This window comes from Helianthus annuus, chromosome 12 (genome assembly GCF_002127325.2).
Source record: "Helianthus annuus cultivar XRQ/B chromosome 12, HanXRQr2.0-SUNRISE, whole genome shotgun sequence".
Classification (NCBI taxonomy): Eukaryota; Viridiplantae; Streptophyta; class Magnoliopsida; order Asterales; family Asteraceae; genus Helianthus; species Helianthus annuus.
The window spans coordinates 40,340,365-40,355,296 of NC_035444.2; the positions used below are offsets into that span (position 1 = coordinate 40,340,365).

The 14,932-nt window shown below is 35.7% G+C and overlaps 1 protein-coding gene across 1 annotated transcript; it reads left to right on the forward strand.

Moving 5' to 3' along the window:
* The first annotated feature begins 13,523 nt into the window (after positions 1-13,523).
* Positions 13,524-14,552, forward strand: LOC110867137. The gene is made up of 3 exons (XM_022116273.1): positions 13,524-13,864; positions 13,955-14,095; positions 14,192-14,552. Exons 1-3 carry the CDS (start codon positions 13,524-13,526, stop codon positions 14,550-14,552), a joined length of 843 nt encoding a protein of 280 aa, XP_021971965.1.
* Positions 14,553-14,932: the final 380 nt, after the last annotated feature.

The following is a 14,932-nucleotide window of genomic DNA, read 5'->3' on the forward strand; positions in this document are numbered from 1 at the left end:
ATGTAAAACGTAAAACGTAAATTTTTTTAACGTAAAACGTAAAACCTAAACTTTTTAACGTAAAACGTAAAACGTAAACTTTGTAACGTAAAACGTAAACTTTTTAACTTAAAACGTAAAACGTAAAAGGTAAAACGTAAAACGTAAAACGTAAAAACGTAAAAACGTAAAACGTAAAAACGTAAAAACGTAAAACGTAAAAACGTAAAAACGTAAAACTTAAAACGTAAAACGTAAAAATTTGAGGTAAAAAAATTTATCCCGTAAACCGTAAATTTTTTTTGAAAAAAACGGACGGTAAAAAACGCCGCGTAAAAAAACGGGGCGTAAAAAAAAATGGGCGTAGACGGGGCGTAAAAACGGCGTGCAAAACGGCACGCAAAAAACTGCCGCGAAAAAAAAAATTGTTTAGTTAAAAAATCTGAATTTAAAATGGGTTTTAATAAAAAAATTTGTTTAAAAAAACCAACTATTATAATAACACAAAAAAATAATAAAGACAAAAAGACAAAAAAGTAATTTTATTAAACTACCCTTTTACATTAAAATATTAAAAACATAATAAGACAAAAATAATATTAATTTTAACTACTTTTAATCTCATCCATCCATATTGTAGATCTAGTGGTTAGAAAGTGGTTCTCTCAGTTATTACAACTGGATGTGGTTTTCATTTTAGCTGTCCCCTTTTATGTAATATTAGGGGTGTGAATTTCTTACACGACCTGAAAACATGACACGAACCTAATACGAAATTCGTGGGTTTGGGTTTAGTCTAAACGGGTTCGGGTCAGTTTCAGGTTGAACCCGTGAATCCGTTTAGCTAAACGGGTTAGGTTCGGGTCAATCCAGTCGGGTTGACGGGTTGACCCGTTTAACCCATCTCTATTATGTTATATTTTTTAAAATATGTTTTACGTCATAAATTAAATTGTGTGTGTATTTTATGCTATAAATATAACTTAAAAATGGAAGTTGACATTAATTTTTATGATCTTAATGTAATTTTATTATATAAATTTGTGTTTTTTAGTAGTGTTAAATTTAATATATTCATTTGCTGAAAAAAAATAAAAAATAAAATAAAAAATTTGGGTTGAACGGGTCGGGTTCGGGTCAGTGTGCGAATATTCGGGTCTTTATATGTATGGCACGATTTCGGGTTCGGGTTCATCTAAAATTTTCGGGTTTGGATCGGGTTGAACCTGTCAACCCGCAAACACAACCCCTTTAACACCCCTATGTAATATCCTAAGTAAGTAAGTAATAACACCAAAGCACTCAACTTGGTCTAAGGCATTCAAAGATGTTAAGAAAAGTAACATTTCAGTTGTAACCACTGATGAGTTATGAATAAATAAGCAAACCACTGTTTGAGGCTAAACGGGACAAACAACTGGTGGCATTCTAAGCACTGCTTGTGATTAAACACTGATGGTGGTTAACAACTGATAGCAACAACTGATGATGGTAAACAGCTGCTGTTGAAATAAGCAGTATATAGTGAATCAGTGGTTTGAAATGCTGTTGTGAAGTGAGTCAGTAGTTGAAGTATCAGGGAGCAGTTGTTTAGGTATAAGGTCTGATACTTACATTCTTGTAAGTTCAGGGGGTGTTTGTGGAAATTCTTACAACGGATAGTTGTAACTGAATTTAGGTCGATTAGTATAAATAGGGGTTTGCGGTAGTTTGTAGTTAATTCATTACTTTCAATTTCTTTGTAATTCTTTTCTTGTAATTCAATTTCTGATTCAATAAGATTCAATCGTTAATCGTTGATTCAATTCTCTGGGTCAATTTCTGGGTTGTTTTTCTAACAAGTGGTATCAGAGCCATTGGTGGCTCGATTAGAAGAAATTGACGTTCAATTCCGCAATCAGAGATCAAAGATGGTGTCAACGAAGTTTGAATTGGAGAAATTTGATGGGAGGAATGATTTCAGTCTATGGCGTGTGAAGATGAGGGCTCTTCTGGTTCATAATGGTGTGGTAGATGCGCTGAAAGGAGAAGATAAACTTCCTGAAGGCTTAACTGATAAAGAAAAGAAGGATATGCTCGAGAAGGCTCATAGTGCAATCATATTGAGTCTTGGTGATCGAGTTCTTCGTGAAGTATCAAAGGAGACGTCTGCTGCGGGGATTTGGGCAAAGTTGGAGTCATTGTATATGACTAAATCTTTGGCAAATCGGCTGTATTTGAAGAAGAGGTTGTATACATTTCACATGTCATCTGGAAAGAGTCTTGAAGATCATACAGATGAATTCAACAAGTTGATTTTGGATCTTGAAAATATAGATGTGGCATTGGATGATGAAGATCAGGCCATAATATTTCTCACTTCTTTACCATCATCATATGAACACTTTGTGGATACATTGATGTATGGTAGAGATTCTCTGTCTATGAAAGATGTATTGTCTGCCTTGAATTCAAAAGAATTGAAGAAGAGGTCAGATTCTAAAGAAGAAGGTGGAGATGGCTTGTATGTGAGAGGAAGGTTGGATCAAAGGAATTACAGCAGTGGCAACAGAAATTCCAGGTCAAAATCCAAGTCAAGATTCAAGAGGAGATGTTTTGTTTGTAATTCAGAGAAGCACTTCAAGAAAGACTGTCCAGAATTCAAGAAAAGAAAAGGTGAAGGCAGTTATTCAAGAGGGCAAAGTAGTAATTACTCAAAGGGGCAGAGTAGTCATGTAGATTCTGATGATCAGTCAGAAGGAGGCTATGACAGTGCTGATGTTCTTGTGGTCATAAGTGAATGTGCTCAAGAAAAATGGGTAATGGATTCAGGGTGTTCATTCCATATGACACCTCTGAAAGAAGCCTTCAAAGAATTGAAGATGGTGGACATGGGGTCTGTAAAACTTGGAGATGATAGGCCTTGTCAGATTCTTGGCATTGGTACAGTCACAATGAAGACAGAGTCTGGTATCACGTTTGATCTCAAAGATGTGAGGTACATCCCTGATCTTAAGAGAAGTTTGTTATCTCTTGGTACTTTAGAGAAAATGGGATATCATGTTAGTCTTAAAGACGGAAAGGCCAGGGTTATAAAAGGGTCTATGGTGGTGGTGCTCAGTGGTACTAGAATCAAGAACAACATTTACATGTTGGATTGTAAAGTTGTTGATGGAGTGGCTGCTGTGGCAAGTGAAGAAGGTGATGATGAAGCCCTGAAGTGGCATAAAAGACTTGGTCATATAAGTCAACAAGGCCTGATTGAGTTGTCCAAACAACAAGTTCTTGGTGATCTAAAGAACTGTGATATAAGCTTTTGTGAAAGCTGTGTTTTGGGCAAACAGAAAAGAGTAAAGTTCAGCAAAGGAAAACATAGTTCTAAGGGAGTCTTAGACTATGTTCACTCTGATCTGTGGGGGCCTGCAGGAACAGAAACCTTGGGAGGTGGTAGATACTTCTTGTCCATCATAGATGATTACTCAAGAAGAGTGTGGGTTTATGTGCTTAAACACAAGAGTGATACTTTCAAGAAATTTCAAGAATGGAAAGTATTGGTGGAGAATCAAACTGAGAAGAAAGTGAAGAAACTCAGAACAGATAATGGGCTGGAGTTTTGTAATCATGAGTTTGATAAATTTTGCAAAGAAAATGGTATTGCCAGACACTTAACCATTCCTGGTACTCCACAACAGAATGGTTTGGCTGAAAGAATGGACAGAACTTTGTTAGAAAGAGTGAGGTGTATGTTGGCAACCTCAGGTATGCCAAAGAAGTTCTGGGATGAAGCTGTATCCACTTCAGCTTATTTGATCAATAGATGTCCTTCATCAGCAATTCAGATGAAGACACCTATGGAAATGTGGTCAGGTACTAAACCTGAGTATGAAGATTTAAAGGTTTTTGGGTCTTTGGTGTATTCTCATGTGAGTGATGATAAGTTGGATCCAAGATCTCAAAAGTGTGTAATGCTGGGATATACTGAAGGTGTAAAGGGATACATGCTTTGGAGGTTGCAAAATCCAAAGGTGATAGTGAGCAGAAATGTTCAATGCAGGGAGAATGTCCTGTACAAAGATGTTATGGAGTCAATAAACAGAAGTGTATCCAAGAAAGATGATCTTCAGTTTGAGGTGGAGCCAGTGTTAAACAGACCAAAGGTGAATGTTGAAAGGTCTGGTGCAACTCAGGGTGAAACAAGTCAAAGTGGAAGTTCTGGTTCAAGTCAGGATGAGACAAGTCAAAGTGTACCAAATTTGGAGGATTACATTTTGGTGAGAGACCGGTCAAAAAGGAAAGCCGTGAAACCACTGAGGTACAGAGATCAAGAAGATATTTCTGCAGTTGCTTTTGTAGCAGCAGAGAATGAAAGCATCTATGAACCGCTAACGTTTGAAGAAGCTGTTAATTCAAAAGATAATCAAAAGTGGTATGAAGCAATGGATGAAGAGATGGATTCTCTGTACAAGAATGGTACGTGGGAGTTGGTAAACAAGCCTAAAGACCAGAAGTTGGTGTCTTGCAAGTGGATCTACAAAATTAAAGAAGGTGACAAACCAGGAGGAGGTCCAAGATACAAAGCAAGACTGGTGGCTAAGGGATTTACTCAAAAGGCAGGTGTTGATTACAATGAGATCTTTTCTCCTGTAGTCAAACATGTCTCAATTAGAGTTATCTTGTCACTGGTTGCATCATTAGATCTGGAGTTGGAACAAATGGATGTGAAAACTGCATTTTTGCATGGTAATTTGGATGAGAAGATCTACATGGCACAGCCAAAGGGATATGAAGTCAAAGGCCAAGAAGATAAGGCATGTTTACTGAAGAGGTCCTTGTATGGACTGAAGCAGTCTCCCAGACAGTGGTACAAAAGATTTGATGAATACATAGTGAGCAGTGGTTTCAGCAGAAGTCCTTATGACAGTTGTGTGTATCATAGGGAGTATGACAGGGGTAAATTTGTCTATTTGCTCTTGTATGTTGATGTTATGCTGATAGCTTGTGAAAGCAAAAGCCAAATAGAAGAAACCAAACAACTGTCGATGAGAGAGTTTGAAATGAAGGATTTGGGGAAAGCCAGGAAGATACTTGGTATGGAAATCCACAGAAACAGGGCAGAAAAGGTGTTAACACTGTCTCAATCTTCTTATATTGAGAAAGTGTTGAAGAATTATGGAATGGGAGAATGTAAGCCTGTTACAACTCCTCTTGCAGCTCATTTCAATTTGTCAAAGAAAGATTGTCCTCAAACAGATGAAGAGGAAGAGTATATGAGCAAAGTTCCATATGCAAACACTGTTGGGAGTCTGATGTATCTCATGGTCTGCACACTGATATTGCATATGCTGTTAGTGTGGTGAGCAGGTATATGGCTAATCCTGGTAAAAATCATTGGTCAGCAGTGAAGTGGATTCTCAGGTATTTGGCTGGTACAAAGAAACTTGGTTTAAGGTTTGAGTGTCATGCTGAGAAGGAGAATATGGTCAGTGGTTATGTTGATTCAGATTATGCAAAAGACAAAGATAATGGCAGATCAATAACTGGTTATGTATTCTCAGTCATGGGGAATGTGGTGAGCTGGAAGTCTCAGTTGCAGCATGTTGTGGCACCATCCACAACTGAGGCTGAATTCATATCTTTAACTGAAGGGGTAAAAGAGTCTTTATGGTTAAAGGGTATGGTTGCTGATCTGGGAATTAGATTGGATGGTGTGGAGGTAAATTGTGATAATGAAGGTGTTGTTCAGTTGTCAAAGAACAGTGTATTTCATGAGAGAGCCAAACACATCAATGTGAAGATGTTTTGGATCAGAGATGTGGTGACTTCTAAGGAAGTGGTGGTCAAGTGGGTTGGAACAGATGTTAACCCAGCTGATGTGATGACCAAGGCTTTGCCAGGTGCAAAGTTTACATTTTGCTTTAACTTGTTAAGTTTAGGTTAAACTGAATTGTTACTTAGGTGGAGATTGTTGAGAAAAGTAACATTTCAGTTGTAACCACTGATGAGTTATGAATAAATAAGCAAACCACTGTTTGAGGCTAAACGAGACAAACAACTGGTGGCATTCTAAGCACTGCTTGTGATCAAACACTGATGGTGGTTAACAGCTGATAGCAACAACTGATGATGGTAAACAGCTGCTGTTGAAATAAGCAGTATATAGTGAATCAGTGGTTTGAAATGCTGTTGTGAAGTGAGTCAGTAGTTGAAGTATCAGGGAGCAGTTGTTTAGGTATAAGGTCTGATACTTATATTCTTGTAAGTTCAGGGGGTGTTTGTGGAAATTCTTACAATGGATAGTTGTAACTGAATTTAGGTCGATTAATATAAATAGGGGTTTGCGGTAGTTTGTAGTTAATTCATTACTTTCAATTTCTTTGTAATTCTTTTCTTGTAATTCAATTTCTGATTCAATAAGATTCAATCGTTAATCGTTGATTCAATTCGCTGGGTCAATTTCTGGGTTGTTTTTCTAACAAAAGATTTTAATTTTTAATATACCAACAATTATGGAACTAGCTTTTAAGGGTTAGGCTTGGAATGATCTTTGGGGTTCGGACTTTTTATAGTTTGTTTTATTTCTTAGTTTAATTAAATATGTAGATTATAAAAAAATCATTGGGCATCTAAAGTTTTATTTTGGTTTTTACTATAAATTTCTAGTAATTTAAAATAACATAAAATCATATTCTATAAACATTATACAAATCATATTTAAACCTTAAAATCTGTAACAGCTGAATGAATGAAACATAATGATATTATTTTCAATATATGAAGAAAAATAGTTAATATAATATCAATGATGATAAGTATTGGTGATTGTTACATATGTAATACCATAATTAAAGAGTAAGCATTTAATGAATTAATGTATGGCATTAGGATCTACCAATATACTTGTTGCCAACTTTTAACGTTTAAAGTTGTCCATCATGTGGTATGCACGTGATAATTTTTAATGTTTAAAATGGATGTTGTTTTGGGTGGGGAGTGAAATCGTGATAGGCTTCATAGATCAGAGAGTAAAATGACTATTTTTAAAAGATTGGAGCAAGACCATTAAAACGACTAAACTACAGGGAGCAAAATAGAAGTTTACTCTAATAAAAATTGATTGCAGATTGGGCTTTGATTGAATTAAATAATTAAGTGAATAAGTGGTTAATAATTATTTTTTTCTAAGTGGGGCGGTTGAAAATTTTCAATGGGTGCGGGTGAAAAACTACAAGAGGTGCGGTCGGAATTTCCGACGAAAAATAACACTAAAAAATATTTTTTAGAGGGTGCGTCTGCCCACCCTTGGCTTAGGGTGGGTACGCCCCTGCTTGTTGGCATGTGGCATGAAAGCTATAGTTGGATACATGTTCACAATTTTTAATACAATGGTCATGTGGCATGTTCATGATTTTTTTTTTAAACAAAAAACTACTAAAAAAAAAAAAAGGCATGTTCATGATTTAGTTTTATTTTTATAAGGTTACATACTCAGCACCGACAATTCTTTGTAAAATGTGTGATTCTTCGGATGTATGCTGTGTAAAAAAAAAACCCATTTCACAAATTTTAAGTTTTTATTGTTTTTCGTTTAAATTGTATTTACCAATTCTAATCATGAATCAAAATCGTAAATATCTTTTTTTAAGATTTTTATTTTCCCATTTTATCCAATAATCAAAATCAATAACAGTATATATAAGAAGGAACTAAATATTTCGAAAGGTTACCAATTAAATTATTTAAGAGTTAACTTTGTACAATAGTAATCAAGATTCAATAATATTCTAATTAGTGACTTAATTGAAAATAAATTTTATTAGTGACTTAATTGGAACACTCCTAAAACTTTATTACTATTTTATGGTATATTCCCATTATTTAACACCACATTTTTCTCCCAAGTTTTTAATCAGACAACATTGTTTATCCAAGACATGGCATAAAAACTTCAAATTCTTTTGGATTTATTATTTCTTCGAGCAATCATCATTAATATCTTTACCTAATTTTACTTCTTTACATCAATATTCTAAAACTATTTTTCCTTGCCCATATTTGACCTGAGACTTTCCCTCTAAGGCTATGGGGTGTACCTTAATATTTAAGGTTTTAACGATGACATAACATGTTAACCGGTATTGCACATCATTCACTCCTTGTGCTAAGAGGCGTTAAAGAGGTTATTTGTTAACATGTTAACAGGATGTTAAAAGATTGTATTAATTATTTTTTTTAAACAAAAAACTACTAAAAATAGAGTTAGAGAAAGTTAACGAGATTAAAACATTTCCTTAGAATAAGGCATAAGAAAATAGGGAAAACGGATGATGTGACACATAAACAGAGTTAAGGAGTATTAAAATATATCCGAAAGAGTCTTACATTAGCCAATCATCATTAATTGGTTTGATTTTTTTTTTTAGAAAAAGTATCAACCAACCATGTTAAAGATGACAAAATTTTGATAAAAATAGAGCACTTATACAATATAACACAACAATCAACACAATATTATTAGTATTACTATTACTATTATTGATATTACTATTTTTATTTTTTTTATTCAAATATTTTTTTTAAAATTATATATGTTGAAATGTCAAAAGAAAATATTTATATTTATTAAAAGGATATTGAATTTAAATAAACTCAACTTTCACTAATTGGTCGATAACACTCACAACTTTTGATTTGTACCACACTACTCCCAACTTTCAACTTATTTTCCTACATCACTCACAAACTAAGCCAACACTAACCCAGTTTGCTAACGTCAGCAGCCATGTCACCAAATCAGCACCACATGAGCTGCCACATTATCAAAAAGCAAAATCAGATGTCACGTCATCAAAAAGCCAAAATCAGATGCCATGCCAGTTGCCAAGTTATCAAAAAACGCCACGACACCACACAAGTGCCAAGCATCAACAAAAAAACTAACTGGGTTGGTGTACAATTAATTTGGGAGTACCAGAGGAAAAAAAGTTGAAATTTAGGAGTGGTGTGACACAAATCAAAAGTTGGAAGTGTTATCAACCAATTTATAAAAATTAGGGTTATTTAAATTCAATATCCTTTATTAAATGTTACAATGAAGACTTGTCTCACAAAACTGTAAGTGAGAGGTATGAACTCATTAAATTCCTTCCAACCCTTTTGTATGACATTTTGAAAATAATGGATGTGATCCATTAGTGGAGTTTTTTCTCAAACTAGTGTATTTACAAAAAAGTATTTATTATTTTGGGTATTTTGAAAAGTATTTACCTAAATGGGTATTTTTTCTAATTGGTTTGTCTCTCTCCTAATCTAATTGGTTAAAACCTAAATTAATTATTCCCAAATAAAACATAGTGATTTTGTTCAACAAACTTATTTTGTAAATTATTATATTTTTTTAGCTTATGTTTTTTAGTTAATATATGTATGTTTTCAATTTATAATAAAAATACTTTAAGTTTGAAAGTAAAAAATTTATGTATTTAGCTGTTATTTTAAGAACAACAAACTTATTTAATTATTTACTTAATTAAGGATACCTAAAAAAATATGTATTTATCTTGTTATAAGTTTTTTTTTATCGTACGTTTTTGTAAATTGATGTTCAACGTAATTGTGTTTTTCAATTAATATATCTTGGATTTTTAATTTCGAATAAAAATACCTTTAAGTTAAATATATGTAGTTTAGCTTTTATCTTAGTAATAAAAAAACTAATTTAATCATTCACTCAATTTATTAAGAGAGTAATTTTGTTCTCTTTACTATTTTGTGTTTTTTGTTCTCAGTTGTTGATCGATTCTGTTAATAAGTAATGACTAAATAAGTTTTTATTCTTAGAATAAAAAGCCAAGCAAAATACATAAAATTTTTACTTCTAAACTTAAAGTATTTTTATTACAAATTAAAAACAGACACATATTAATTATAGAGTAAGCTTCCGTTTTGCTCCATGTGATTTGGTCATTTTAACGGTTTTGCTCCAATAGTTTAAAAATAGCCATACGTGTCCGTGGGGTATGGCAGGGCTTGGGTTGGGGCGTGGCTTGGCAGTTTATTAAAAAAAATAGAAAAAAATTACAAAAAATTGAAAAAATACACACAACATTAAAAAAAAGCCTAAAATTTTATTAATTACAAAATAAAAAACCTAAAAACGATTACAAAATAAAAAAAACCTAAAAATTACAAAAAAAACCTAAAAACGATTATAAAATAAAAAAAACCTAGAGCGTTAGGTAAATTTCAAAAAGCGTGAGCTTGTCGAACGGCTTTCACTCCTTGCCCCGAAATTCAATGTTCGCCATCGCCACTCAGTCCTCGTGGCTTAACTCACCGCTCGGAACGGCTTCATAGTAGGCTTTGAAACGATCAAGCTTGGGCCATAGTTCTCGCCATTTATGTTGGCACACGTTTAAGTTGTGCCGGTCGTGTCTGACGTTATGTCGGTAGCTTGCGAAGGCTTCCGGCCAATATCGGGTTTGACCGGGTTGTCGCCCCTTCATAGCGTCAACGACGCTCATGACGAGAGCTAGCTCTTCTTCGTGTGTCCAAGAGGCCATTGGTCAAGTGGGTTGGGGTAGCAGGTTCGATCAAGTGGGGTAGCGGTGGACAGCAATTGTTTGGGTTGGGGTAGCCGGTGGGGTTAGGGTTATATTTATAGTGATGTTGATAGGTTGGGGTGACCGCTTGGCTTGGCCAAACAGTTGAAATTTAAATTTTAAAATTTAAACACCCCGCTATGACATGGCCACCAAGCGAATAGGAGCCGCCACATAGGATCGCTAGCCCGCCCCACGCCCGGCTTCAAACTCCCGCTCCTTGGGCCACGCCCCAACCCAAGCCCACCCGGGGTGGTGGCTTGGGCGTTTTCAGCCAACCCACGCCCCAACCCAAGCCCCATACCCCACAGTCTTAGGTAAATATTTTTCAAAGTACCCAAAAAGGTAAATACTTTTTGTAAATACACTACTTTAGGAAAAAACTCTCCATTAGTGAAGCTATTTATGGACTTGATCAAAATGCTAAGTGTACTTGTAACACCCCGAAATTTATAAAACTTATTATTATAGAAATATAAAGTACAAAATAAACGAGAATAAGCTAACTAGAAAATAAATAACCCAGTTAGCTATGGGTCTTGTAGTAACACATGAAAGAACTAAAATGCCCAAGTTATAAACCAAACCAAAGTTGAGGGGCTTATGTTGTTAAACTTGAAACTTAGTTAATTAAAAAAATTAACTTACTCCAAACACACACAAATGGTGTGTCTGGTCGATCAAACCACATGGGCGACAAGGGGGTTCTCCACCAAACCCTAACTTTCATAAAACCCACAAATTGAGGGCTCAAATCAAGTCAAAATCGAAATCTGAACATAGATTCGTGATCACCTCGTCAAAGGGATCATAAGGTATGCCAATTTAGGTTGTTTTGATTCAACTCAAATTGCTAGCATATGATGGAAATTGAATGTTTAGCTTGATTTTGTGTTGTATTGATGAATTAGAAGTGATATGATGTCTAGGGATAAACCCTAGGTGAATTCTTGTTAAAAGATTGCATGATGCTTGTAGGGTTCATAATCACCATTGTAGGTGATTAATGAGCTTGAAGAAAACTTGATAACCACTAGAATTATGATTCTTGTTCTAGCATAATCTGAATTTAAGAGGTAATTTCAGAAATATTGATGTGAAGATATGTATAGAATTGTCTAATTGAAGCTAATTTAGATGATAATTACAAGTCATGAACTTGGTTTGGTTTATATACAAATCTGATCCGCTAGGCGTTTGTAAAAATGCCTAAGTAGAGATTAAAATGTAAAAAATTGGATGAAAACGCTGATTTGATTATTATAAGAAAATTATGCGTTAATGATTATGAAAAGAGTTCTAAATCAATTGTAAATTGAACTCTTTAGGCAAAGAGTCCGGGTCGTCAAGCGGACAAGCCGGAGGGGATACGCGTGGAAAAGGTGTGCTCTAAAGGTACTTGACTTTAGTCTCGTTAAATTATGTATACATGTTTTGGATCAATGTATAAATAACGTCGTAGTGTAATAGATGCGTTTGATGGGTCTTTGAAGTGGTGAAGTTCACTCGACAATCAAACGGGTCAAAATAAAGGTTGGAAGTGGGTTGGCTTGTCAACAAAGTGATGGTTTTCACTAGATAGCCAAACGAGTCGAAACGATGCGTTTAAAAGGATCATATGTGTAGAGACTTGAAAGTCTTATACTTCATTAAGTGTTGGATAGTACTACGCCAATGAATTGGCTATGTTAACTTAAGTTTACGAATCCGAGATATCGGGTCAAACAATAAAAATAAATCGTAAGTGTCACTTGAAGCGGAAATGCTTGAGTTTTGAGAAACAAGCATTAGGTTCTAATGTGAGCGTAAAGCCATGGAATGGCGTGGATACGCCATGGTTTATAAGCCCGGGGAAATGGGTAACTATGTCCAAAGAGTCTTAGAACTGAATAATGGTATTTTGCACTTAGTGCTAATGGGTTGGATAATCGAAACAGGGATTTTATGAATAGTTGGTATGTAAATTGGTTTCCGTGATGTGAAACCTACATGGTTGGTTCCGTAATTTTATTACAGACTCATAGGAAAAAGAATGGACTAAAACGGACAACCGAGTAAAAAGTTATGATGGTTTAAAGTTGGATTTTAGTAAATTTTCGGAGCTGGGCAAAATGCAGGTCCAGAAACTGGACCTGTTGGAAAATGCACTCCCCCGCGCCACGCGACGGGGGCACAAGGGTCTGTCGCGACACGCGGGGCCGCTCGTGGCATGCGAAGATGTTGACTGGGTCTGGCGCGTGGCGCGACAGAATTGAACCCAAAATTTTATTATTTTTGTTATGTTTTTGTCATTAGGGCTTGTCAAGGCTCGGTTAGTATTGTCAAAACTAATTATTTATGTGGTTTTGACCCCAGGTGATTAGGGCTTGTCAAGGCTCGTTAGCTACGGATGCCGATCAAGCGTGAAATCAAGAACCGAACACTAATTTTTGAAGCTTCCGCACTTTTCTAAACTTGTCTTGAAAATGTCGTTGTGTAAACTCAGTAGTTGTGAATATTTTAATCTAGATAGTGGCTTATGTTGACTTGCTACACAACGTACATATTACTTTATTAGCTAAGCTTTTCCTAAATATGCAATTTTGTTTAAAAAGCCCCGTACTTTATGATTAAAATAATAGAAATTAAGACGAGTGTTACAAGTTGGTAATCAGAGCTCAAGGTTGGTTAACCAAGTGTGTTCGGTTCAAGCTTGATCAAGCATCCGGTAAGAGCTAATTGTTTCAATTAGATTTATTAAGTATAGAAGGGAAACATGAATGGACGTGCATGGGGAGAGTGTGTTAACACACTCAAACCCGGAAAGTGCATTAAATAAGAAGCGGTTAAAACAAGTTACAAACTTGACTAAACTAGAGTAAATAAACCATATGATATAGATGAAATGTTTAACGCATGATGTAAACATCAGTTATAAAGATGACAGATAAGGGTAATGATGATGCGGTGCTGAGAGTCACCGAGCAAATGAGAGAAGTGATTGCCGAGGAAGTAGGAAAGGCAATCGAAAATAGCTTATCCGGTTTTATTGATAAGATTCAAAATATGGTGTTATCGGTTGTTGATGAGAGAATCAAGAAATTGGAAGATCATGCTAATGTAGCTAAGGAAAAATCTGGAGAGCGCAAGGGCTGCTCGTACAAAGAATTTATGGCATGTAAACCGCCACTCTATCACGGAGAGGTGGATCCGATAGTGTGCCAAAGATGGTTGAGTGATATTGAAGGGGTGTTCGAGAGAACCCACTGTGACACAAATGACTTCATAGCTTATGGCACGGGTCAGCTGAGAGGTCAAGCAAAAGACTGGTAGGATAATAAGAAAAAAGAGATCGGAAGTGAAGCGACAAAAGTGATGACATGGGAAAAGTTTAAGGTACCATTCCTTAAACATCACAGTCCCAAAACGGTTATCAATCGAATCAAAGAGGAATTTATTCAGCTTAGGCAGAAAGGCGAATCTATTGATAAGATCACGGGGATCTTTCTCGACAAACTTAGGTTTTGTGATGAATTGGTGACATCCGAAGAACAGAATGTGTATTTTATTATAACATGCTAAGCGAAGAGTATGGGAGTTCATGACTCCCTCGAAATATGAACCCTCACCGAAATTATTAACACTGCTCGAGAAAGGGAGATAGAGCTAAAGAAACAGATTGAAAGGGGTGAAAGAAGGGCGCAAGTGGTTAATCCAAGCCCTATAAAAAAGGCACGTACGACTGAGTCGTCAAAGAAGCAAGAAGGAAAAAGCAGTTCGCCCAGTTGTAAAGTATGCGGGAAAGGGCACAAGGGTGAGTGCCGGTTTAAGGACAAGCCGTGTCCTATTTGTGGGAAAACAGGGCACACGGCTGCGTTGTGCCCAGGGAAAGTGTCGGTATGTTACAAATGTTATCAGCCGGGCCACAAGAAGTCTGAGTGCCTGGAGTTGATCGGAAAGAAAGATGACAAGGATACACATACTGAGACACCAAAAGCAAAAGCTAGATCCTTCTAGTTAACAGCAGCGGAGGCGAAAAGGGAACCCAATGTGGTTTCAGGTATATTTGCTATAAATTCAATTCCTGCACATGTGTTATTTGATACGGGTGCGAATAAATCCTTTATTTCGCATGGATTTATTCGACATCCTTCCTTTGTACTAACAAAATTGCCTATGCCATTAGAGGTAGAAATAGGTGACAATAAAAGTTTCATCGTGTGTGATGTATGTCGAGATTGTAAGATGAGCATTGATGATGAAGAATATTCAATAGACTTGATTCCAATGTCGATGGGGAATTCCAAGTAGTGGTCGGGATGGATTGGTTATCCCGACATCATGCGAAAGTCGGGTGTTTCCGCAAGGAGATAAAATTAACATCTCCAAGTGGAAAA

Excerpts from the sequence above, each read along its gene's own strand:
- LOC110867137 (XM_022116273.1), top strand. The coding sequence starts at position 13,524 with ATGAGAGAAGTGATTGCCGAGGAAGTAGGAAAGGCAATCGAAAATAGC. Across the intron at positions 13,865-13,954 it reads AGAGGTCAAGCAAAAGACTG|TCCCAAAACGGTTATCAATC; the intron begins GTAGGATAATAA and ends TAAACATCACAG. Across the intron at positions 14,096-14,191 it reads ACATCCGAAGAACAGAATGT|GGAGATAGAGCTAAAGAAAC; the intron begins GTATTTTATTAT and ends TGCTCGAGAAAG.